General features: G+C 41.0%; 1 protein-coding gene across 44 annotated transcripts in view; it reads left to right on the top strand.

The window, feature by feature from the left end:
* Positions 1 to 26977, top strand: part of Lrmda (leucine rich melanocyte differentiation associated) — a 1370443-nt gene that overhangs the window by 639345 nt on the left and 704121 nt on the right. For 20 of the 44 annotated variants that reach the window (XR_015440503.1, XR_015440505.1, XR_015440504.1 and 17 more), the window contains one exon: positions 10241 to 10333. The exons of 11 other annotated variants lie outside the window; for them this stretch is intronic. Coding sequence is in view for 15 of the 33 variants with exons in the window: in XM_087185375.1 (XP_087041501.1) it covers positions 10241 to 10333 (93 nt within the window). In the remaining 18 variants the exon portion in view is untranslated. Of the gene's footprint in view, positions 1 to 118; positions 7808 to 8122; positions 8203 to 10240; positions 10334 to 10682; positions 24211 to 24907; positions 24986 to 26977 lie in introns of those variants that run through there. 13 more of the 44 variants (XR_015440514.1, XR_015440513.1, XR_015440518.1 and 10 more) reach the window with 9 other exon arrangements.

Below are 26977 nucleotides of genomic sequence, written 5' to 3'. Positions count from 1 at the left end.
CACTTGACCTAGCTTGAGACCAAGGTTTACTCTTCTTTGTGCTCCCCATCACCCAAGTTCCTCTACACTTCTGGGGAAATGACATGATAGGAAATAATGTTTACTCTTATGTGTCTAGATTGCTGCAATCTTCATCTTCAGACCACTAGAGCTTGGTTCTCTGTCCTGTAGAAGAAGGTCCCAGAGCTGGAAGGTCTCATCCCAAACCATAGGTTGTGGATGAAGGGCCCAAGAGAAAGGATGGTTAGAGGTGAGCATTTTTGTGTCCTAGTTCTGTTGACCATGCTTGGATGTCAGAGTCCAGCACCATCCCCCTACTTAGAACTCATGGCAACCAGAAACTCTTTTAAGAGAAAAATGTATTTATTATATTTTACTTCACTTTCACTCAAAACAAGATTTCTAGCAGGGTCAGATTTTGAGATGCACTACAGACAGCTGGAGATCTTCAAGCCATAGGAAAATGACAGTGAGTTCAGACTTTCTGCTATTTCTCTCCTGTAGGGCAGGTTATCTGTCTTTGTCATGGCTAATAGCAATTTATGCTATCCATGACCACTGGGAGAAAAAAAAAATCATATTTTAAAAATGAACGGAGACGGCTCTCTTCTCTGTCAGGGACAGATCATGCTAGAAGGAAGGAAGTAGAATTTCCAAGGTCAGAGTTTCCCAGTCTTTACTGGGGGGTTGCCATTTATTTACAATCTTATCATTTGAGTTTTAAATTTAGGAGACTTTTTTAGAGTCTTTCTAAAAAGCAGAATTTGGACTTTTGAGGGCAACAGAAGATTCTAAAGATTCTGTTTTTCAGGAAATAGGTTACTTTTGAGCATTGTCAGGCTGCAGTGGCATTGTCTCCTAGACGTTTAGATGGAAAGACACATGAATGAAGCCTCAGGGTTGGGAGCATTTTTCAGGACAGCTATAAAATAAAATATCCTAAATTCAAGATTAGTGCTATCAGGCTATAAAAGATGGTTTAGTTTGTTTCTCAGGCCATATGTGCTGGTAACCTTGGTTCTGGTGAATGGAATTTGTGCTAATACTTCTATCCCCTACTCTAATCTTAACACTTCTGTGGGTTGAGCAAAGATATTCCATAGTGGAAAGGGAGCAGAAAACTCCAGCTCCTGAGACTCTTAGTGAGGCTGCTACTCATTAGAAGGAAGAAAACCAGTAGTAGGTGACCTAGGATATGGTTCAAGAATGTGAGAGAGTTAACACAAAACAGATATATCCCTCTCGTTCATCAAAGATCCTAAATTATATTTCAAATGTATTCTCTTTTGGAAAGTCTTTTTTCACCAATTTTTTAGTTTCTACCAACCTAATGCCAAGCTCTAGTTGTTCAGTTCTTTTTTCCATCCATCCATCCATCCACCCACCCATCTACCCATCCACACAGCCATCCACCTCTTTCATCTCTCCTCTACATTATGCAGTCATCCATCTCTCCATCCAAGTATCTGTCTACCAATCCATCCTATGTTTGTGGTGTTAAGTATTAGGGTTCTTGGAAGATTTTAATAGAAAAGCAACTAAAACAGTCACTTTCTAGAGAACATAGACTTAAGTTTCTTTTTTATCTTACTACATTGAGTTCTGCTACAGTGCCTTGGTGCTACAAAATTTCCTATTGTGTATGCCTGATGAAGTAAATGAATATTATAGATTGCATCTTTTAGGTAAATTGATCCATCCACCTTATTCTGTTCTTGTTGATCACATTCTCAATGTTAGAGTCAGATGGACAGAATTTTCACAGAGTCTTTTACATTGCTTTTCAAGTTTTGACTGGGCTGTGGAAGGAAGAATCAGAGTTGGGCTTGCAGTTACATATGCAATTCTTGATGGTTGGGAAGGGTGGATGGTGTCTGCTCCTCTCCGGGCTGACTGGATGAGCACCTCAAGAAAAGAACAGGCCAGGCCTGAGGAGCAAGTCTTGTCAGACGCATGGGAGTCCTTGTGTGAAGAGCCCTAAGTAGCTTTCAGTAGTGAAGTCCCCAGGGAGTCAGGGAGATTGGAAAAAGGCTTAGGGCCCCACATAGGTTGAGCAAGAGAAGAACAATATCCCATTAAAAAGCAAGTCTTGACAGCAAAATATTTAAACCAAAGGGAATATCTATGGCAAGGAATAAAGAAAATAAGTCAAGGGAATAAAATCGTTTTCTCCCAGGACAACAGAATATACAGAGGCCAGACCAAACCTCAAATCAATCATCCAGTAATAATGGGGAATGATTTTGTCTTGTTTTGTTTTTAAAAAATGCTCTGGATAAGTCACCTGTGTCAGTTTTTGTAACAGTAAGGAGTAAGGGGAAGGCCCTGACTCATGTGCTGCTCTCCTTTAGTTGGGTTGGGCCTTCTATATCAGGAATATTGTGAGCCCAGAGCCTTCTGTCCAGGATGCCTGTGGTTATCCGGTGCCAACTCTTGAGTTCTGCAGTGTGATTTTGACCTCATCTCCCACTGTTCTTCAGTGCAGTTCTTAGGTTAGGTTAGTAGGTGTCTCAAGAACTTCTTTCTCCTCTTCCCTGTCCTTCAGAATTATGCACGCCATCATTGCTGCTGACCTTATGTCTTCACTCATTCATTCCCCTTCTAGGGAATATATTTCCTACCTCTCCTCTTGTAAATCCTTCAAGACCCAACTCAGATCCTGTCCTCTACAAAGCCCCCACTCAAAATTGGGGCCTCAGTAATCCCCAGACCCCAGACCCTAGTATTTCCTTTTGTTTTTGTTTTTTTGGTTCCAGGGATCAAACCCGGGTCCTTCACTTGCGAGGCAGGCGGCGGCACCATTGAGCTAAATCCCCGGGCCACTTAGTTACTTCTCTTTAACCACACTCTTACAGAACATACTGTTTTCTAATGTTCGTGTGTATCCCTCTTGCTTTCTCAACTGGGAGGGCAGGGACTGCACATAATCTATTATATTCTCCATAGGGCCGCACTTAGAAACAGCCCTACACTAACCTTAGTATTTTAGCTTCATTGAGTTAGTCCCTTTCCTCCTGATGGCATCTCAGCATTGAAAACCCACCTGAGCCCGTGCTCAGTTCTCCTACCAACTGGTGTTCTGAAAATATATGTATGAGACAGTGGCCAGCCTTGGGCCAGAGGGAAATTCTGCAGTTTATTTGGATGCTTGCTAGAGGTCACACCACAAGGCCACTGTCCACGTATCAGATTTGTCTCAGGAGCTGACTCATGTTTTTCATATAAATCATAGTGAGTTGCCCATTATAAACACCTTGTAAAACTCAAAAGGCTTTATGGCTGTTATTAGCTACTGCAGTTGTGATTTACTAGCTAATTCAGGCTGATGTGTGGATGAGTGTACCCAGGGAACCATTTGGCCCATCTACATAAGTCAGGGAGTTAGAATAGACTGTGTGCTCTAAAGCAAATGCCTCTTCCAAAGGCCCATGGCATGTCAGAGTTTGCTCATGTTTTAAATTAGCAGGTTAGCAATCTCTCTTTCCCGATAGGCTGTGTCTTCACACCATGACACTTCTGTCCAGGAGCCCTAGGTGGGACTCAGGGCCAGAGCAGCAGTTTACTTTCAGTGGTTCCAGGAAAGTCTTCCTTCCTGGGAGCAGAGAAAAAAATAAAGCTGAGAAAGAAAGTCTGAAATGGCCCTGGCAACACCCTTATGTTTCCCTGTGTATTCAACATCAGAGTTTGCACCAGCCCTTCCTTCTTAGCATTCACACTTACCACTTGTCCCGTTTAAAAATTACTTATTGCTGTTAGATTGCCTAAGGTGTATGTTTATATAAAGTCAGCCACAGATTGTCTCTAATATAGATGATACAGGCTTTATAAAGCATGGTATATAGGATGATATGGGTTTATATAGCATGTTTTTATTAATGTTTTAGGTTTTTACTTTCTTTTAAATCCTATTGTCTAAAATGAGACTAATGAAAGTCCATCTATACAAGCAGTATTCTGTTATTTGGGATTTGAGAGCAGAAACTTGACTGAGTACAGGTTAGAAATAAGGGTTGCAGTTTATTTGAAGCATAGAAAAACTCTATAGAAACAGAGCTGTTTAAGAACCACACATTTGCAAGTATGTAAATAATTACCAGATGAGTAGATTTATAAGTTTATATATTTACATGTATAGCTATATATATAGCATACATAGTAAAAACTATCATATTAAAGCATGCATATTAAAAACTATTTCTTACTCCATTGTATAGATTTTTGCTTTGATTAGCTCACATTTCGTAGATTACATTTCTTATTTTAAGATTTCAGTGATTTCGTATTCTAGAACCAAGGAGCATGGAAATGAGATAAATATTTCCATATCCTAGTCCTTCAACCTCCAACTACTAATCTACTAATGACCTAGAAGATATCTACATTGTACCCTTTGTTTAGCCTGGGTTTCCTGGCCTGTCACATTGTGACAAACTATCCAACATGACAAGATTTGTCTTGTATGCTGTTGCATCAGTCTCTGGTCTCAGTCATCAGAGCAAGAAACACAGTCTTGAGCAAATTGTAGTTGGTGCCCTTGCCCATGAGCTTCTGGCGAGATGAACAAGATCTAGGTATCTTTTGTACCTGCAACTCTAAGAAAAACTGTGTTTATCACTTCCCATTGGGTATTTATTGCTTCTTAGAACTGGTTTAGCAAACACATATTGGATAGTTACAGGGAGCCAGAGAAATTTAAATTAGTATAAGAATAAATGATCACTTTGTACCGGTTAGACTAGAATAATTAAAAAACCAGCTCATGGCAAATGGTAGAGGGTTCATAGGAACCCTCATGCTGTACTGGTAGAAGTGTCGCAATTCTGGCATGCGGGGAGCTTTATTGAGTTGAATTAATATACTCATACCCTCTGACCCAGCAATTCCACTCTAAGATATATAGCCTAATGAAATTCTTACATAGGTCCATAAGGAGGTGTGTACGAGGATTTTCATTAAAGTATTCTTTGTGATGCTGGAGAGTGGAAGGCAACTTTGAGTTGAAGGAAACACTGGGAGATTGGAGGGTGAAATGTGGTAGAGGCCTTGGAGGACTGTGAAGTAGTTAGAAGCAAGGATTGAGTGGATGCATGGCAATGTAGGCTTGATTGTATTGACTATATTTTCTTATTTTCTGTATTTTTGATAAGCTAGCATCTGGGGCTTTGCTGACGGGAATGACTGCCCTTCCCAGGGCCAGCCAATTCTTTGAAACTGCAAATGACTTGCCCAGGAGTGTGCCTTTCATATGCAAACTAACCAATCAGGAACCTATGCTGGTCCTTACACTCCCTGAGACTTATGCTTCCTCTCTAATCATACCAGGACCAGGTGCGAGGCAGCTCTTGGGGGAGCCCCACACCCCAGAGACTCCTGTAGTTATTCACACTAGCCAGCCTAGGCCTAACCTTGCCTTGTGCACACTCCCACCCTCCTTCTGCTTCCTCACTTGCTTTGCTGCTTGTTCTCTTAGCTCTGCATAACATGGCATGGGCCAGGGATTTAGCTCAGCAGTTCTGCCGCCTGCCTTGCAAGCACAAGGACTGAATTTGATCCCCAGTGCCAAAAAACAAAAACAAAAACAAAAACAAAAACAAAAACAAAAACAAAACTGGGACTAATATCTTAAAAACACAGCACGCCTCTGTCTCTTGGCAACTGTGAGTAATAAATTTTAGTAGTGATCCTCTCCTGATCTGTTGGTCTTCCATACCCAAATAGAAATAAAACTATTTTATAACAAATATAAAAAAGCATTTATTTAATTGAAAGACTAAGAAACAAAATACATACTCAGTGCCTTTTACCTGCCTTAAAACATATTGGCAGCAAAAGCAGAAACTTATTTTGCAAGGGCTCATTTTAACATCAGAGTGGGTGTATATGGTGGGAAGTGGGAAATGAAGGGGAAAAAAGAAAGAAAGGAAACAGAAGCCTTAGGATCAGGGGAGCTGAATCAAGTACCTTCTCTGACCTCCTTGAACTTACAACTGAAGCCATAAACACAAAGAGTTACCTAACAATACCAAGCAGCACAGCTCATAGGCCCAAGACCTCCTCTGGATGTCTTTGGTTTAAGAATCTCAAGGTAGGCAGGAGCTTGCTGGAGGCTGCTCTGGGAGACACCTGCCTTCCTTAGATCCCGTACCTCAACATATTCCAAGGTTGGATCTAGGGAGGATTGGTTTTCTGGGATGCTTAGCCTAGGAGCTTCCTGCAATTAAATATATGGAGAATGCTGCATCCCCTGTCTCTTTAGGAGCTATCTAGTGTACCTTGAGAAATCACAGATTCTAAAGAGCTTTGTGGGGAAGAAGTTGGTCGAACTTTGTTTAACCTTGTGATTCTCAAACTCATTTGCTCACAAATCCTTCCCAGTAATATGCATCACTCATCACCAAAGCTTTTTGGCTCACATAGGGCTTGGATGTGATACACTGCCAGTGTTCACGGACTGAGGAAGACCATGTGGGCAAGCAGCTGGGGACAGGGCAAGCTTGGTGGAGGAGGAACAGTTTGTGTAGATGCCACTTTTCTTAGCATCCAGCGAGCTGGCTCAACAAAAGTATTGAGCAGTATTCCTTCAAGTCAGAAAGGTACCAAATTGAGTCAGTTTTTCATCAGTGTGACCTTTGGCAAGTCCTTCAGTCTCTTTCAGTTCAGTTTTCTCATCAGCGAATGCAGATCGATCGTGACACTTAACCACATAGGTTTATGGGGAAAGTTACAAATGATACATGTAAAGTACCTGGCACATAATAGCAGCTTAGGAAAAAGTATCCAATGTTGGGATTATTATTATCAGAATTATTTAGATCTTTCTTAAGTCTTTTGTGAGAACCAATAACGAACATATTTACTAACTAAATGAGTGTAGAAGTGGCTTACTCAAGGTTACATAGCTTATTAATAGTAGAGCTGGGACTACATTTTTCTTCTCTTAGGTCTTGGCTCAGTGTCATTTTCATTACACTGGACCAAGGGTCCTTTTGTCTATTTCATGATTAAAGGGACTCAGCACAAGTACTTTCAGTGTGCTGAATGGACCATTTTGTCTTGGCCTTGGAGAGAGGCATGTGACATGATTCAGAAGCCACAGGGTGCCACAGGGATTATTGTGTCAGTTGTGTTCTGCATCTGTGTTAATAACCTAGAAAAGGTTGTAAAGAATATGCTAATTAAATCTGTATATTGCTCTAAATGGAGAGGTATTACAAACCCCACCAATGACAGAGACGTGACATAAAGGGACCTGGAGCTGTCAGGCATATGGACAGGAAATCACTAGATGAGATTCAGCTGCAGTAAATGCTTCCTAATACAGCTGGGGACAAATAATGTGAAATACAGATATTCAATGGGAGGAAGATATTTGGAAAGCAGTAAATGCTGAAGGGGACCTAGGGGACAGTGGACAGCAAATTAGATATGGGTTTTCATTGTGTTAGGCCAACAGAAATTGGTAATGCAATCTTGCACTTGTTTTCCAGCAGTCCCCTGAAGCAGCTGGGAGGAAAAGCTTCTTTCCCCAGCCAAGATCAAGCGTGCTTGGCCTGCACACTCCTGCAGAAGGCTTGGCTGGGGCTGGGATGGAGGCAGAGGTCACTTTACTGCCCCATGACCCTTACCCTGTAGGCATGATGATATCTTCCATTCCCTAAGCCCCGCCTCCACCCCGTGTCCCTGGAGAGTGGCTGTGTGTTTCTGTGGAGCAATGCTGTGAGGTGCTGTTTGGGGACAGGAGGACAGTCCTGCATGGAAATCCCTCCACTGTGCTGGGGGAAGTTTGGCTCCGGCTGCTCATTTCCAGGTAGTCCAAACCTCTGCCATCTTACTTAGTGATCCCGACTCCTCCTTCTTCCCAATGAGGGTTTTCACCAGAACACAGCCTCTCTCGGGGGCAAAGGCCTTTCTGAGGAACCCAAGTGTCTACCTTCAGCAGCTGTTCCCACCTTTGGGGGTCAATCACTGACTCCTTTGCTCCTTCTGTACCTCTTCCTTCCCACACTTCTCATGCCTCCCCACCATATTTTAGTCTCCTCAGGTTTGCAGACTATTGGAGACACATGTGAACTGAAATTTCCCTTTGGGGGGCCCCATAGTGAACATTCTGATTTCCTTCCAGCCCCCTGGCTCACTCCACAGGAAAGGCCCAGTTCCTCCTGAATTCAGAGCACTCCACTGCAGGGGGTGCTGCCCAGTGGGGTAAGTTTACCTGGAGCCCCCTCCAAGCCTTTGGAAAGGAGTCTTGCTCTTGCTACCCTCCATTTCTACTTCTCCCTCCCTGGGAGCGCCTCATCTTTCAGACAGTTCTTCAGGGCCTTCTTGGGAGTGGATGTGACAGTGGGGCTAGTAAAAGTCAGAAGATACTTGCAAAGCTGGAGAATTTCTTTGCTCGTCTCTTCAACCAGCTTTGGCTTCATCCACTCAGACTGCCTCTTCATACCCATGTTGGAGCTTGTGTGCAGGGTAATTTAGTTTAGACCTGCCATTGTCACTCAACACTCATAAATAATTGATCGTTAAAGTTACTCCTTGAATGTGTTTAAGTATTTGAGTCCCTTCTCCATGGTTCCCACGTGGATAAGTACTTGTGTGCTTGTGGCAGGAGAGGGTGGCTCTCCTGTCATGGAAGGCCCTGAATGGGAAGGCGTCACTGTGGAAGAACTTGAGCTCTCAGCCCTGGTAGGTCATGGATATAAATGGATGGCAGCTGCCTGCACGGTGATTTATGAGAGACGTTCCCAGCCAAAGGAAGCCAGGCACATTCTGGAACTGCAGACCGCTGTGTACAGACCATCTTAGTATATTTAGCAAATGAGATTGCAAACCACAAGGAAAAAAAAGGGCTGAGTGGGCGGAGAGGAAGAACATTCTCTGGCCAGAAACTTGCTGAACTTTGAGGCCAGGGACCAGAGGCTTTGCAGAGGTGGGGAGAGACGTTCCTTGGCTTGTCCTAGACAAATAAATCACCTCCAAGGAGATATACCAAAGGCCAATTATATGAAGTGTTTTCTTGGAAAATCATCTTCTAGGCCCTGTAAATCATCCCCAGCATTGGCAGACTTTCAGATTTGCCTGGGGCGGGTGGCAGGCCAGTGCACCCCAGTGTCAGGTGGAAGAATTACATAGGGGTGCTATGGGTAAAGCAGAGCATCTCTTAGGGGGCAGATACTCTCTCCTCCAGGGAAGAGTGGAAAGCAGAACTTTTTGCTCTGGCCTTGGAATTGTAGGACGAGGGCTTTTGAACAGGTTCTGCTATTTATTTTCTCTATGACTTCCAGATCCACTGTAAACAGAATGGAGATTGCTTCCTCTCTAAGGTTCCTAGAGGTTTTTATGGTCATTTTATGCCTTTGTGCTCTTGATAACTTCTGATTAGGCTGTTTTTGCATCCCATGCCCCACATTAGTGACTGTCTCAAGGGAGATAAAATTTTTCATTGACTCTACAAGGTCAGTCACACAGGATCATCTTGGGAGGATGCTTAGGGTCTTTCACAACCAGATCATCTGAGTCATTGTGGACATGGTTAGGTGGGGAATTTAGCCTGGAGATCAAAGAAGTTAGAGGAATTTCAAAGGGAGTGAGTTCCATATCTGAAAGGCTTCCTGTGGGAGAGGGGAACAGGGCCCCACTCTGCAGGCCAGAAACAGGACCAGTGGACTGCAGATACAGGGCCTCAAAAGGAAGAGAAGCCAGCAGCCATTATGCCGTTGCTCAGTGACACAAACTTTAATTTCCCCAATGCCTGAAAATAGACCAAGAACTCTCTAAACATCAGAACTGACTGATGGTGGCACATAAGCCTGGTGGAGAGGAGAGTGATCCACCCCTGCTGTATTACAGCAGAAGCTGGTGGCATCCGGATCACAGCAGACAAGACAGGTCGCTCCATTCTGCTTCTTTCCTGGCCATCCTCTGTCTGGAACCAAAGATAGCCGCTGCAGGCCCTGAGTGAGGAATGCTCCTTCCCCCCAATAGCTTCCTCTTTCCTGCAGAGCTTTGTTCTGTTGATTGAGGGGGGGTTCTATTAAGATTTCACTGCCCTTTGGAGGAAGTACAACTTGAGACTTGAGGGTGGGGATTTAATAAGCAGGAAGGCCCCAAGGGAAAATAATGTGAATTAGATGCTGACACTAATATCTGAATGGAAACCAGGCAGGAGAGAAGTGCAGATCCTCAAACAGAAAGCCTGGCGGGCACCTAAACCTAACTTACTTCCTAATTATTTATTTTGTAGATGGCCAGTGAGTTACTTGTAAGTCTGTTGTTGATAACTTTACTTGAAGCTTTGTGGAATATGTTGGTCGTTTCAGCTTGTACCAGTTCAAAGGTCAGTGCATTTATAAGGTCAATAAAATAATTCTTCTATCTTCTTAAAATTTACTCCTTCACTCAAGCTTCCAGACTCTCTTCTTTCTTCCCATACTCTACGATAAAATGAACAGATGTTTTCTCTTTATTTATCCTTTGTGATCCTGATAAGATCCTTTCTCCATCTTTGACTTTTCTCATAGACAAAAGTCTTCCTAATTCTTGTTGGTTGAGTGTGGCAGTGCTTCTGTCCCTGTGATTAATTCAGCATGCACCAGACATTCACTAAGTTCTTGCTTTATGGAAGTCTTTGAGCAAGACACTGAGGTTAGAGGTTAAAGACACTTTCCTTGCCATTCTTTATACAGGACTATAGCAGAATCAAATGAGTAGATGTAATGAGTAGAGTGCTATGCACTAGCACTAAGATGTGTGCCTCAAACGCCAGCCATTGTCCCTGAGGTCACTTTTATGTAACTCCTGTCACAGATGAAATCAACAACTCTCAGGATCTCAGTGAATCACCCAAGTTCCTCCAGCTTATCTGTGGCAGAGCATGGATCTGAACCCAGGTCTGTCCGACTCTAAAGCTTGCATCCTTTCTGGTATTCAACACTTCTTCTCTCTGTTTGATTGTTCATGGACACATGGTGGGATTTAAGAATGAGTTGGATAAGTTAAATGCATCGGTCAAAAATGAAGATATTTGATACTAAAACGAGGAAGAAGATGAAGCAGGAAGTTTATCCAAGTCCTTTGATCTGCAGTAGCCCAGTTGGTGGAACTGGAGCTGTCAGCCCGCACAGTCATCGCCCTGTCTGGTCCCACACATAAATGGTAGAGTTGACACAGGGCTCCAGCCCAGTCATTCTTGTCTGTTATGTTTGGAGGCGATAGCTCTGCATGAACCCATTAACTCAGAGATTTCGACCGGAGCCATTTCCTTCCCTAACCACTGGGAGAGAGTACACTGCTCTGTTCGGAGCTGATCGGCTTTCCATCTGCACGAAACCACCACAGCTTGCCTCCCCATCCTTCATCACTTAAATGAGGGCAGTTAATGTTCAAGAGTAGAGAATAGGGAACATAATGATGGATAAATTATAAGTTTGGGGATATGAAAAGTCAAACTGTGTAAATATGTATTTTAAACCACAAACAGAATGTTAATGCGTCTTTCCCATTAACTCACTAACTGAAATTACAGAGTGTAATGTGAGCCAACGCCCACGGGTTGGTTATGATGTTTTCAGATTTAGAATAGCAAATGATAAATGTCCCCTTTTCAGACAAAGAAGCGATTGACACAGCTTTTCAGTGTAGTCACTGACAATGTTGGTGACAGAAAATAAACTGAATGCTGCGGGAGGAGGGAGGTCATGAGATACCTGGAGAGAGTGGAGCATGGGCTTCTGTTATGAGCTTTGGTATAGTGGGGAAAGGGTCAGGACACAGCAGTGAGGACACAGGCCTGGTGACCTGGCATGCCTTCCTGGATTAGAGCGTAGGCTTGATTTTTTTAAGCATTAGCTCCATCTTGCTTGGATTGGTGGACAGCTGAAATGAAGCCAGTCACACATTGGCTAGAGTGGTTTGCAAATGTATGGTTTACTTAGCAGCGCTTTTCATTGTGGGGTTGCTTATGGGCAGCAGTAAAAAGAGAGGCAGAGAGGATGTGGACAAATTGGAACCCTTGTGCACTGTTGGTGGGAATGTCAAATGCTTTGGAAAACAGTATAGTGGTGCCTCAAAAAATTAAGAATAAAATTACTATATAATCCACCAAGTCCACTTCTGGATATAACAAAGAATTGAAAGCAGAGTCTTAAAGAGATATTTGTGTACTCACAACTATAGCACCATTACATAGTAGCCTCAAGTAGGAGCAACTGTTGACAGATGATTGGATAAATAAAATGTGGTGTGAACACACCAAGGAATATTATTCAGCCTTAAAAGGAAAGAAAATTCTTCCTTTGCACACACACAACTTAAAGACATGCTAAGTGCAGCAACAGTCACAAAGTGACAAATACTGTATAATCCTACTTTTTTATGAGGTACCTAGAATAGTCAAATTCATAGAGACAAGAAGTAGAATGTTGGTTTCCGGGGCTTAGGGAAAAAGGGAAGAGGGAGTTAATAGGTAGAGCTTTTCAGTTTTAGAAGAAGAAAAGAGTTCTGGAGACTGATTATATGACAATGTGAATATACTGACCTATTAGCATTTAAAATGGTTAAGATGGTAAATTTTACTTATGTACATCTTACCATAATTAACAGTGTTTTTGAAGACAGAAAGAGAGGTTAAGAAGGTGGCTTTGTGAGGGAGAGGAATCTACTTAAATCCTGGCACTGCTACTTACTGGGTGGGGACCCACTTGTAATCCACTCAAACTAATCTCTGAGCCTCTCCACAGAGATGATAATAATTCTGCCTTGTTATGGTTGTGAAGACTCCATGAAATTATGCATGTCATGTTTTCACTGTCTGCCTGGTATGGAGCAAAGACCTAAAATAGATGCACCTCTAGTCCTGAGCAGGGACTGCACAGGATGATATCCCATGGCAGAGATGTTCTGAAGCTCTGCACCCCTTGCTTCAGTTACTCTGGTCCTGTACATCCTCATCTTTCTCGTTCTGCAGTGTCCCACCGCACACCCTGTCCTTGTCATGAAGCCTGCTGCACCGGTCCAATTCTTGGTCTTGAATGACTCTACCGACCCATTTGTTCATTTTTAAGCCTTTGCTGAGGCTTGAATGTTGGAAATATAGGGAGAATAAAACCTAGTGCTGGCTCTTATATAGATTATAGTCTAATTGTTGTCTACATTATTTCTTTGACATTTATCCTTGTAATTTGGGGTGTGTGTGTGTGTGTGTGTGTGTGTGTGTTTGTGTGTGTAGATGTGAAGGTCTTTGCTTTTCACCATAATATTTTTTAGTTATTTGAAGGTAAGTATCTTGTTTTATTCTTTTTTTGTCTCCACTAATATGTTTAGCCTGACCTTAAATATAAAAGAAAACTCAGTACCACAGACCTCTTTGAGTAAGACATCCTCATAGAGGAAAGCTACCTCACATGGTATAGAAGTGTCCTAGTGCTGGGAGAGACCTGGATAGAAATCTGATCTCTCTTACGCCTCCCAAGATACTTTCCATCACCATCAGATGGTGGCTTTGAGTTTTCTTCCTGAATACATCAAAACTCAACCCCACAAATACTTCACAAATACAAAATAAAATACTATTTCTTGTCCACTGAACTGGAATAAATTAATAATAACAGCACTAGGCTTTGGCAAAGACATGCAGAGAGGAGCCCTTTTGTATTACTGGTGGGACTGTGTTGTGGTAACTGGTCTCCCATTTGGAGTCATAGTAGGAGTAACCTGCCTTCCAGGAGTTTCCCTCTTGGGCCTTAGCCCTAGAAAGTCCTTGTTCTTTGTCCAAAGAGATGTGAGATGCACATAAGACTACTATGGCAGAAACTTAGAAATAGCTTGTAATGTGGAATGAATAGGGCCTCATAAAATATTCATGTCCACCCAGAATCTCAGGGTGTCACCTTATTTGTTTTTTAAAATTAATTTTACTGGTACATTTTAGATATACACAGTGATCACATTCATCGTAGGGAATTTGTACCTGTACATGATATATCTTGATTCTCCTTTCCCCCCCCATCCCTTACCCCCTTCAACCCTCTTCCCCTCCTTATTTACAAAAGCTTTGTTTCCATTTTTGCCTGCTATTCTCTTTTTTCTCCTTCATTTTTCCCTCCCCCTCCTTTGTTCCCCCTCCCTTGTTCCCCTTCCCATTTGAGTATATTCTTCCTATTTCCCAATATCTGTTATACATTTTGGCCCTTTTTTACCCTTTTGGTTTCTCACACCAGAGAAATAATGCAGTATTTAAACACGTGTGTCTGATTTATTTCACTTAAGAGTATGGTCTCAGGATGCATCTATTTACCTAGAAATGTCTCAAGTTTATTCTTCTTTATGGCAGAGTAGTACTCCATTGCATTAAAAGACCCCACATCTTCTTTATCCATTCACCAGTTGTTGGGTAGTTGAGCTGTTTCCAAGATTTAGCTACTAACAAACTGTGCTGCTATAAACGTGGGTGTGCATATATTGCTGTAGTAAGTTGCTTTTAATTCTTTTAGGAAGATACCAAGAAGAGGAATAGCTGGGTCAAATGGAACCTCTAGTTTTAGTTTTTTGAAGAGTCTCCACACTGATTTCCACAGTGGGTTGCACCATTCTACACTTTCACCAACAGTGGAGCAGGGTTCCTTTTCCCCATAGCCCTGCCAGCAATTGTTATTGGTCAGTTTCTTGTTAATAGCCATTCTTTCTGGAGTAAACTGAAATCTCATTTTTTTTTGGTACCGGGGATTGAACATGGTCCTTGCACTTATGCGGGAACCACTGAGCTAAATCCCTGGCCCATCTCATTGTTTTTTAATTTGCATCTGGAACTTTGAGGGTATAATTGAGTTAAGGAAATGAGATGAGATTATCTTGGATTAAGATTGGCTCTAAATCCAAGTTAAAGTGTCAGGGAGAGAGAGAGAGAGATTTGGGTACAAAGAAGAAGGCTATGTGGAAATAGAGGCAGAGGCAGAGCTTGGAATCACTTGTCTACAAGAAGGCAAGGAAGACTGGGGTCATCAGAAGTTGAAAGAGGCATGGTAGGATCCTCCCCTACCATCTTCAGTGGGAGCGTGGCACTGTCTGCCTTAGATTTCAAAATTCTAGCCTGTGAAACAATATGTTTCTGTTGTTTACATCATATGGTTTGTAGAATTCATTACACAACCTTAGGTAACTAATACACATGTCAAAAGCCCCTCCTTAGAGGAACAGGAAAGTAGAATGTGACTTAGTAATATAATAGCATGTGATACAATTCTGTAGTTGAAATAAATAAGCAAGCTCTCAACCTTGAAGCATGGTATTTAAGTTCAAACCAGTTGTAGAAATACATTTCTGTTATAATACCATTTATGTAAGTATATTTAATGGTATATATTGTCTATGGACACATCCCAAAGAAGTGCTATTGTTCAAATGTGGAGTGTTGTATGCTAACCCCACAATAGTGGTTAACTCTGTGAAGGGAGAGAGGTAGATGGAAAGAGGCACTACACTTCAGATATATTTGAAGTATTTTGACAGAGAGAGGGAATGTTGGAAGCACATTAGGTTAAATATTAACATTTGTTTAATGGCAGAGGGTACAAAGACATCTGCTCTTTAAAAAACATTTGAATTGTTTTGTATTTTAAGTTTTTAAAGGAATCTCGAAGTCAGGAAATATGTAACATATATGTTGTTAAATATAGGCAAGATGCTGAGAAATATGAATTCTTTACCTCTTAAAAACATCTGGTTTGAGACCCCCCCAAGTTTCCCCAGGAGTCTATTGTGAATTTTATTCTGGGGATGCAGAAATGAGGTAGGTGGATAGAAAGAGCAAGTTAGAGTTTGGATTCACTTGTGGTTTGACTATGAACACATTAGTGAACTGTTCAAGTGTAAAATAATATCTACTCTAAAGGTTGTAAAATACTTAGTAAATGTCAGTAATCTTCACTTTAGTGTTTAAGAAATCCTCTTATCCCAGCCTCAAACCGTTCTCCCAGAAAAAAAAACATGCACATGAGTGTATGTGCTGTGTGTGTGTGTGTGTGTGTGTGCATGCACGCATAGTCTTTGTATGAATGATGAATTATGTATAGACTTCTTTCTGGACTGAACTTGGGCTTTATTAACCTTTCTTCATAAAGACTGACCCTCTTCCCTTTGGCTGCATCTCTGGACTTTGTCCCCTGAGAGCCTTCAGTTGAAGGATCAGAGGGCACATGGGGTGTCCTGGAGAAGCTGAGTCTGAGCCAAGTGGAGGTTCAGTGTCTGGGCACTGGACAGTTCACTCCTGGCTAGCCTGGTGGCCCACTCATTACTGGATGGTCAGACACTGTCACCTAGGGTCACTCAGCTTTGCACATCCCACCCAAGCGACTACCTCCTTGCTGTTCCTCCTTTGCCATGAGCTGTCCCTCCCAGCTCCCTTTGTTTCCAGACTCCTCCTTTCACTGGCTGTCAACACTTCCTTAGCCTGTCTAGGTCCTGACCCACTCAATCCTAGGACATACTTTAGAAGTGGGATGTTGGCATTTCCGGGGCCTGTGGAACAGTTTGGCTTTATGCAGGCAGCCAAGGATCACTTTTCCCTGAAGGTTAAACGATGACTTTGGTCAATGATTAGCTAGTGTTTGCTTCAGTGATTTCCCCTGGTTAATGAGTCATGGGGCAAATTAGTTGAGGACATTCACACCCTGCAGGTAAACTGGGGTGGTAAGAACTGGTAATCCTGAAATTGCCTTTGTGTTATAGAGGCTATGCAGGGTGGAATCTGCTTAGCACAGCTTTCTGGATCTTAGATCCTAATTGCAAATGTAAATTAATGAGATATGGCCTGTGCTACGCAGAGAGTCACCAGAGAATCTGGACATGACTTTTCTGGTCCTCTTCAGCATCCCTCCTCTCCACCTTAGAAGGGCCTATACTTAGTCTCTCTCTCTCTCTCTCCCTGTAGCCCTATTGTTCCCAAACTGCATGCCCAAACTCCCGGAGTGTTGCAGCAGACTCACAGGGGGTTTAGGAAATTTTAAACGCTAAGGGAAACACAGCAACATGAGATTTTGGCAGACGCCATGTGAATTACCAGCTCACATAGCTCACAATTTCAGCATGAGTTCATGCTATATTTCTATCCATAGTCTCACATTTTTGCAAAGTTCTTGTTATTTTGTTTTAGTTTCCTTTTCCTGTAGAGGCATTGAGGACCTTAGTCCCCACCTGGTCCATCTTCCCCACAATGTTCAGAGGCCTCTGAAGTGACCAGCTGGCACAGATATTTTTGCTTTCTTTTTGGTACCTGGTACATTGTAGAAATGTGGTGCCTGTGAGTTTGAGAGGGGCAGTACTTGGAAGAGCAGCACAAGATCTGCTTTGGAAATATTGTGAAAGAAGCCATAGGTCTTTGAAGCGCTTGGCCTCTGAGATGAAAGATGGGCCAAATCTTTCTCTCTACTTACACAACAGAGACCTTATTTTCCACATAAATGTGTGTCATTTGTACATAAATTACAAAATAAATACCAAGGAAGGAAAACTTAAATATAATAACCCCATTTAGAAAAGTATGTAGAAAATGAGAACACATATTTTGATATATTATCTGCCAGAATTTTATTTCCGTATGTATGTGAAAGATGTATATTTATGAAAGAATAATAGAATTATATTTTATATCTTACTTTTGAATCTTCTTATATAGCTTAGGAATACTACATATGGTGTAAAGGAATGGATGAATTTAATAAAAATTACATATTATTTTATATTGTGCATTATGCTCTTGGTCATTGTTCCCTTTAATTTTAGAAATGCATATGATATCCTTATTCCAGGAAATTGTCTATATTGGTATTACTCAAAGTTGTCCTCAGATAAGTCCCAGTCTGAAAATTAGTACAACTGCACAAGGTAAGTTCAGGGATCATGAGTGAGCATTTGGAAGCTTTTAAAGGAATGTAACATTCCCATATCTAGTGATACATTTCAAAAATTATTTTTATGCAAAATATTAAATATTAAATGCTCATTTTAGTGGAAGCAACTACCATTAAAATCATTCCGTATTTGACACTGGCTGTTCTCCCTGTTCCTGAAGGTTTTCACTTAACTGGAAAGACACAATTTATAGTACTCTTCCTTTGGCTTTTTCACTTGGCATGTTACTTTCCAAAGCAGTACTGAGGACAAAAGTGGGTATCTACTGCATTAAAGTCAGCTTTATGGAGGAATAATTTACATATAGTAGAATTCACCCTTTTTAGTGTAGTTTTTTGAGTCTGGAAAAACATGTAAGGTCTGATAATTGCCATAACAGTCAAAAGAAAAAACATTCGTCTTCCAAACAGATTTCTTCTGTTGCCTCTGTAGATCAGTGATCCTATCATCTCTACTTCCTGGCAACAGTGATTCAGTTTGTTTCTAAAATTTTGCCATTTTGAAAAATAAATAACATCTGTCTCAGTCACTTGCTCATCTCTAGGACAAAATACCTGACACCCACTACTTAAAGGAGGAGAGATATATTCTGGCTCATGATGTTAGTCCATGGTTAGTCCATGGTGGATGGGCTTGGGTGGAGGACAGCTGCCATTCCATGGGGGACAGGAAGGAGAGAGAGAAGGGACGAGCCAGGGACAAGAATTCTCCTTTCCAGGTCATACCCCCAGTCATCCACTTCCAGCTAGCCCCCCCCCCCCGCCCCTTGCAGCATGTGAGTTTAGTGCCCCCAGGATCCAATCATGTTTTACATATGTGAGAATGTGTGGGGGTCATTTTAGAAGTAAACCATAACAGCGTCATGCAATATACTGTGTATGGAATGTGGCTTCCTTCACCGATCATAATGAATATCACATCTGTTGTGACATGTATCAGTAGTCCACTCTTCTTATTGCTGAATAGTATTCCATTGTGTGAATGTACCACTCCTTGTTTATTCATTCATAAATTGAGGAGTATCTATCACTTATTTGTTATAACCTGCCATTGCTAGTTTTTTACTGTTTCTGTCATAATTTTTGTCATTTCATGAGAGGTGTAGTGGTGTCTCACTGTGGTCAGAATTTGCATTTCCTGAATGACAGATGATGTTGAGCACTCTCTTATGTGCTTGTTTGTAATTCCCATCTCATCTTTGGTTGAAGTCTGTTCAAATCTTTTGCCCAATTAAAAAATGGAGTTCTGATTTCTTTATATTGAGTTCTGCAATTTCTTTATATAACCTAGATATGTCATTTACCAATTATGTGTTTTGAAAATATTTTATCCTGGTTTGTAACTTCCTTTTTCATTTTATTAACAGTGTCTTTTGAAGAGCGAAATATCAAATTTTGCTGGTCCAATTTATCAACTTTTTCTTTTGTAGACCATACTTTTATTGTCATATCTAAGATAGCTAACACAAAATCAAAAAGATTGTCTCCTGTTTTATTTTCAAAATTTTATAGCTCTAGCTTTCACATTTATGTTTACAATTCATTTTGAGGTATTATTCATATATGAAGCCTGGGACAAGCCAGCTTACACCTGGTACAGTATAGGCTTTCTTTTAACATACACATATCAAGTTGAATAGCAGCTTAATTTGTTAGGAGGTTATTATTTCTCTATTTATTTATGTGCCTTTGTCAAAAATCAAGTGGTCATGTATACCAGCCAGAGGTGGGATCAACCTCTGGGCCCTATTTTGCCTCATTGTGTGAATCCGAATAGCATTGCCTTAATCACGATATAGATTTTGAAATCAGATAGCATGAGTCTTCTTATTTTGTATTTTCCTGGCAAAATTGTTTCAGCTATTCCAGTTCCTTTGTCTTTCCCTATAAATTTGAGCATCAGCTTGTGAGTTCTATAAAATTTTTGCTGGGGTTTTGATCAGGATTGGGCTGAATGTATGGGGTATTTGGGGGAGAATTAACACCTTAACAGTGTTGAGTCTGTGAATGAGATAGCCTTCTGTACTAATTTGTATCTATTAAAATTTTATTTTTATGCGTATTACAGCTTTCAACATGCAAATCTTGCTCATATTTTGTTAGATTTATTCATACTTTGTCTTTTGTACGTCTATAAATGGTACTATTTTTTTTTCAGTTTCTGATTACCCATTGCTTGTTTGTAGAAATACACTAGTTTCTTGTGACTGTACCAAGCTCACTTGTTATTTCTAGGAATGTTTCTGTAAATTGAGGTTTTTGCAAATAGACAATCACGTTACCTGAAAATAGAGAGTTTTATTTTCCCCTTTCTGATCTGTATGTTCTTTACTTCTTCTTAGTGGCCCGTAGTGTGAAACTACAGTGCCTACAAGCACAGTACCTTGGAACCACAATTTCAGAGTACCACGTACATTAGGAATAACATACAGTTAAACTCACTCTTTTTAGTACAGTGATGAGTCTGGACAAAGCTGTAAGGTCTGATAATTGCCATAACACTCAAAAGGACCATTCCCAGTCTTGAAAGGAAAACACTCAGTATATCACAACTAAATATGAAGTTAGCTATCCTTTATGGATTTTATCCTTTTTTGTAGCTATCCTTTATGGATTAAGAAAATACCTAGTTTGTTGAGAGTTGTTTTTTTTTTTTTAATCGTGAATGACCTTGAACTTCGTCAAATGTTTTTCAGCACCCATTGAGGGAAATAGACAGTTTATCTTCTTGAGTCTGTGTATATGGTGAATTTCCCTGATTGATTTTTGTTTGTTGAACCAGGACAAACCTTGCTTGGGAGAGACATACTGTATTTTTAACATATTGCTGCATTTGATTTGCTAATATTTCAATGAGGACTTTTTCATCTATGTGCAGGATGAATACTTCTTTATAGTTTTCTTTTTCTTGTAATGTTTTCGTCTGGTTTTGGTGTCAGTATAATGCCTCATGCAATGATTTTAAAAGTTTTAAAAGTTTCCCTTTTGTTTTCTGTAAGAATTTGTGTAGAATTGGTATGTCTACTTATATTCTTGGTGGAATTCTTCAGTAAATATGTCTGATCCTATAGGTTTTCATTGTTATTGTTGTTACAGATAGAAGATTTTTAACTACTAATACAGTTCTTTAAAAAATTAAGTTAGGAACATTAAGATTATCTTTTTAATTTTGGAATGAGCTTTGGTAGCTTGTGTCTTTGAAGAAATTTGTCAGCCTCATTCAAGTTGTTGGATTCTGGGACCCAAAGTTTGTACTATTCTTTAACTATCATTTTATGTCTATAATGTCTATATTAATGTCCCCTCTCTCATTTATAACATTGATAATTTGTGTTGTTTTTCTTCTTTGGTTGTTAAATCCAACTTGATGTTTATTAGTTGTATTACTTTTTTTAAAGCACCAGAGTTTTTTCTGTTATTTTCTTTTTTATTTTATTGATTTCTGCTTTAGTCTTAATCAGTATCTTCTGCTGGCCTCACATTTACTGTGATCTTTTTCATTTCTTAAAAGGGAAACTAAGATTATTGGTTTGATATATTCTTCTTTTCTAAAAATAAGCATTTTAGTGCTGTAAATTTCCCTCTGAGCACTGTATTAGCTGCATCCCACATACTTTGTTATATGTCATTTTATTCAGCTAAAAATATTTTCTTCATTCCCTCATGACCTCTTTGACCCAGGTATTTTTTAGACCTAGGTTTTTAAATTTCTATATACTTGGCAATAATCCAGGTACCTTGCTGTATTTGTTACTAGTTTAATTTTGCCTCGTTAAAAAATAACTTTATGTGACTTAAATTCTGCTAAATTTGTTAGGGTTTATTAGAATATGGTCTATTGTAACAATGTTCCATATGTATTTAAAAAGAATATGCATTTCTGCTGTTGTTTCATATAAAGCTTCATAATGTCAGTTAGGTCAAGTTGGATGATGGTGTTGTTCAGGTCTTTGAATCTATATTTGGTTTGTTCCTTAGAAATCATGAAGTCTCTTTATTTTGAATTTGACTATATTCAGTTTTATGGTGTTTTGCTTCATGTATCTTGAAGCCCTGTTATTAACTACATATGCATTTAAGATTATGTTTTCCTGGTGTATGATCTCTTTATCATCATGTAATGTCTCTTTTCTGATAATATTCTTTGCATTAAGTGAGTGGGACTTGCTCAGTGATTGCCCATCTCTCTGGTGTAGGGATTTCTGTTAGTCTGGGTCCAGGATCATTTCTTATTCCTTCCCAGGGGTCCAGGGCTTTAATTCTTTCACCCTTTCCCCAGGTATGGTGCATCCCCAGCGTGACAGGTGTGCTGCCTCTTTCCCATTAATCAAGGCTTGTTTTCTTCTCGGGAGAAGTTCTTGTGAGGATCTCTGTACCTTTGCAGTAGTGGCATCTCTCCCTCCTCTGGGCCTGCACCATTGAGGGCAGCTTTCCCTGACCCTAGGGCTCCCCTAGACTTTTATGTGAACGTACAGAGAAGCCCTCAAGAAAGGGTGGGATTAACTTCTCTGTATCCACAACTTCCAGGGATTCTATTTCTCTTTCTAGCCCATGCTTGGGCTTTAGCAATCTATTTATAATTTTAGCTTATTTTTTACCCAACTGATATGACCCCATCTTCCTCTCCTTCCCTCAGTTCTCAATGAGATCCAGAAAAGCTATGATTTTGCAAATTGTCCAGCCTTTTCTTGCTGTTAATCCAAGAGTATACTCTTCCCAGCTTTCTAGATTCTAGGAGGAAGCTGGAAGTTCTAGTTATTAATATTAATTTTAAGAAAATATTGGTTTAAGATGAGTTTGAAATTTAATTTAGTACATAATAATAAATACTAATTTTTAAAAGATATCTGGGTCTATACCTTTCAGAAGTAACATATACTTTAATTCCATGCCACTTTTTGGTGTAAGTAGATCCTTGAATTTGTTACCTGTTTTTGTTGTTCTAAATATCTTTCCACCCAAAACTTCCAATAATCATAATTTTCTAACTATATCTATACTTATCCTACTGTCTCCCTCTTTATAAAAATAATTTATTTGAAGTACGATTTATATGAAATTAACCATTTTGAACTGAAGTATTTAGTACATTCTTGGTGTCGTGCACCATGTATATCTAGTTCCAGACATTTCTGTTGCTCTAAAGTAAAGCCCCTTCACCACCAGTTTCTCTTCATTTCTTCTCTCAGTCCCTGGAAAATACCAATCTGCATTCTGTCTCCAAGGATTTATCTACTTTTTATGTATATATTATAAATACAGTTATCAAAAGTTATATATATATATGTTTCTTTTTGGTACCAGGGATCGAACTCGGGTCCTTGCGCTTGTGCAGCAGGCAGCGAAACCACTGAGCTAAATCCCCGGCCCAGTTATATATATTTTTTAAATGGAATCTTACAATGTGGGACCATTTGTTTCTAGCTTCTTTCACTTAGACTATTGTAGTATGTATCAGTGATTGATTTCTTTGGATGGATTTTGCCTTGACAGATACACTACATTTTGCTTATCCATTCACCCTTGATGAGAATTTAGGATGTTGCCACCTTTTGGCTGTTATGCATAGTGTTGTTATGAATGCGTGTGTGTATATGAATGTGTGTTCTTGCTTTCTTTTCAGTATATATGTACCAATGGAATGGGGCCACATGGTAATTTTACATTTAACTTTCTCAGGAAACTCCTCTCCTCTTTTGACTCTTATTTGTTTTCTTTTTTTGAATTGTAGTCTCACTGTGTTACTCAGGCTCCTCTCAAAATCCTGGCCCAAGTGATCTTGCCACTTCAGCTTTCCATGTAGCTGGGACCAGGTATGTACCACGGCACCCAGCTTGACCCTAATTTTTGACTTTCAGTCTTCCCAGAGGGTCTGACTTTTCCTTATGGAAATGTGGAAGTCAAGGAGGTCATCTGCTGACTCTTTTCACATAGACACCTTCAAATCTCCTCTTAGGATGACTTTTGGGATTTCCTTTTCTAACAGTTTCACACCTTACATGGACGATGTAGCAGTCGAGGTGCAGTTGAGTGTAAAGGAGTCAGTTGCAACCATCAGAGCTTTCTTGGAAGGTAATGTGTTTCCCACTAAAACTCCTATAGGATAGTTCCTTGCCTGGCAGACTTGTTGGACTACTGATTTTTAATGTCCCTGTGACCCGAGAGTCTGTAGGTGTGGCATGCAGAGCTGCTGAGGTATTTGCAAGGGTGAGGATCTGTGCTCAGGTGTTGGGCGAGGGCAGCCTGGTGGACCCTGTGTTCTCACAGCCTCCTGAAGTAGATGACCATGATTTCAGCCTTCTCAGTTGTGGTAGGTTGTGGGAGTGATGTGTCATTGAACTCAGGCCTTTCCCAGATTGCAGTGGATAATTTGTATCTGTCTTCTGATTACTCAAGCCAGAATGACTGTGTGTCAGAATTTTAGCTTGTATTGGCCATTAGGTTAAATAGCTCTACTATTCCCTTCTTCCAAGTACAGATGGAATTGTTTCCTGGAACGGCCTCTGCGTGCGTGCGTGTGTGTGTGTGTGTGTGTGTGTGTGTGTGTGTGTGTGTGTGTATAATGTCTGTCCATTGCCAGAATACAAGCTGTTCTCCCCTCTGCACCTCTAGGGATGAAGCGTTGCCTGTTCCCTGCTAATCACCTGGATCTGTTTTTCCCCTTCATCACCTTTCCCTGTGTCCTGGAAGGTTGATGCTGGGCTTAATCACGCAGACCCCATGGCTCTCCGGATTCTGGATGGATTTGGACAATGAATGAGAAGTAGGGGTATTTCTCCCCTTATTCGTACCTTGCAGGTTTGTGGTTCAGGCAACATCCATGCAGGACTAGCTTGCATGGGAAAGCCCTGTCCCCTCCTTCCATTGCTGGGATCTCACCATGGTCACGTGTCTAGAGTGGGCTTCTGCTCTTTCCAGTCTGGCTTCAGCCTCCCTCTGCACTTCTTCTTGGCTTTACTGCTGTAACTATAAAAATCTCAAGGGAGTCCATCTCCTTTCCCTGGCAGGTCCTTACTAGGATCATGAGGATGGGCTGCAGTTTTGAAGAAATGAGTGGATGGGTGGAAAGATGAAGGACTACATGTGTGAGTTTCCCTTCCATATGGAATCCCACACTGCCTCTGTGACTAACTCTAGAACATACCGAGCAAGCTGTTTTGGTAAATGCCTCAGGGCCTTTTCTCTAGCCATTTCCTCTGCCTAGAATTCTCTTCTCTCAGACATCTGTTTGGCCTGTCACCTTATTTTTTCTAGGCTTTTGCCAGAACCTTACTTTTTCAATGAAGCTTGCCTGAACCACTGGACTTTGTACTACAAACTGCCTGCACTATGACTCAGCAGTCAACCCTCCTAACCCTTTACCTCACTCTATATTTTCCTTTTCCAGAACACTTACAACTTTTTAAGAAACTAAAATTGACTTATTTTATTATATTTAGTGTTTTTTATCTGTCTCTTCCTGGTAGAATTCAAGGTTCATAAAGGCAGGATTTTTGGTTACATTTTTTTTCCGCTGATGTACTTCAAACTGCCAGAACAATGCCAAATTCATCTGTAATAGGCTAAATAGTGCTTCCTCCCCAAAATATGCCTACCTGAAGCCTTGGAATGTGACCTTATTTGAAAAAGGTCTCTACAAATGTAATGAAATTAAGGAGCATCAAATGAGATCCTTCCAGATTGAGGTGGGCCCCAAATTCAATGACAAATCCTTACAAGAAAAGAGAATGAGAAATCAACCCAGAGACCCCAGGGGAGCAGGCCATGAGAAGACAGGTAGAGACTGGATAGTGTATCCCCAAGCCCAGGAAAGCCTAGAGCCACCAGAAGCTGGAAGAAGCAAGGATGGCTTCTTCCTTAGAGACTTTGGCCCTGTCACCTCCTTGATACCAGGCCTGTGGCCTCTAGAACTTTGAGAAAACATATTTCTGTCATTTGAAGCTACCGAGTTTGTGGTAATTTTTTCCAGCAGCCCCAGGAAACTAATACAGTGCCCAATTCTTACGTGTTGGATGGATAAATATGAGCCTTGCTGGCACTGATATGACCTCCATTTGAAATAATTGTCCCGCTTTCAATAGTAACTATGAACATGGCTGACTTCTATGAACATGGGGTCTTCTGGTTTTGTGTATGGTGCATTTGTGCGGTAGAAACTTAAGTGTCCTGAATATTTTTACCCACTATGCTTAAAAGCTTAAGGTCTCACTTCACTCCCAAGTAATTGCTCTCACTCTAAGCCTGTCAGTAGCAAACAGAGAACAAATTTACCAGCAATTTGTTCCTCAGGCAGTGGATGGGAACCCCTATTGGTCTCTAGCCATAAAATACCCCTGTGTCATTTCCCCATTACCATCCTGAGTCCCTCCTGCTGTATTTAAGCTAATTCTGGGTTATTGTATCATTGGAGGGGCCGGTCACACATACGCATGTGATCACCCTTCCTTTGCTCGACAAGGGTTATTTAGTCTCCCCCAGGGCCACTCTTAGTGTGTGCTGGGCTCGTGATGCAGTGTGGTACTATTGGTTCTTTGTAGGAGACAGAAGGTAAATCAAATTGAAAACACCCTTCCTGTGCAGTGCATCTTCCAAATGTCCTCAGGTCTCTCTTACATCTTCCGGAGGCTGCCAGACTCTCTGTGGGACAAGAGAAAGCTGGAGCAGTGTCTCGGTAGCAACAGAAGGTGCCATTAGCAGAAATACATCATCTCCCAGTGGTGTTAGCAATAGCAGAGTCCTGATCATGTCCATTCTTCTGCCAGAGTGAGGAGAGTCCTCAGAGGCAGGGGCTGCTGGTAACAGAGCCTCCATCATTCTAAAATATCCTCCCTGGAGTCCCAGAGCAACCATTTCTGCCCGGACGCAGAGAGAGCTTCAGAGAGCTTATTTCATGCATTGATCTTCCACAAAAGCCGCCCCACTTCCCATACAGGCCTTCTCTAGCAGGGGAGCATGGGGAGAGGCCAGCACCTGGCTAATCAGTTGCTTTGGCTGGGCTGCTCATGCCTTCCCTGTGCGGCTCCCTAGATCTCTTTACAAAGAAGGTCTATACTTTAGAGCTGTGGCTCTCAAACTGC

This window comes from Heterocephalus glaber, unplaced genomic scaffold (assembly GCF_053883595.1).
Source record: "Heterocephalus glaber isolate CG9 unplaced genomic scaffold, H.glaber_assembly_v1.0 deba00001497, whole genome shotgun sequence".
Lineage (NCBI taxonomy): Eukaryota > Metazoa > Chordata > Mammalia > Rodentia > Bathyergidae > Heterocephalus > Heterocephalus glaber.
The sequence above is the reverse complement of the archived record's forward strand: the minus strand, read 5'-3'. Positions and strand labels throughout refer to the sequence as shown.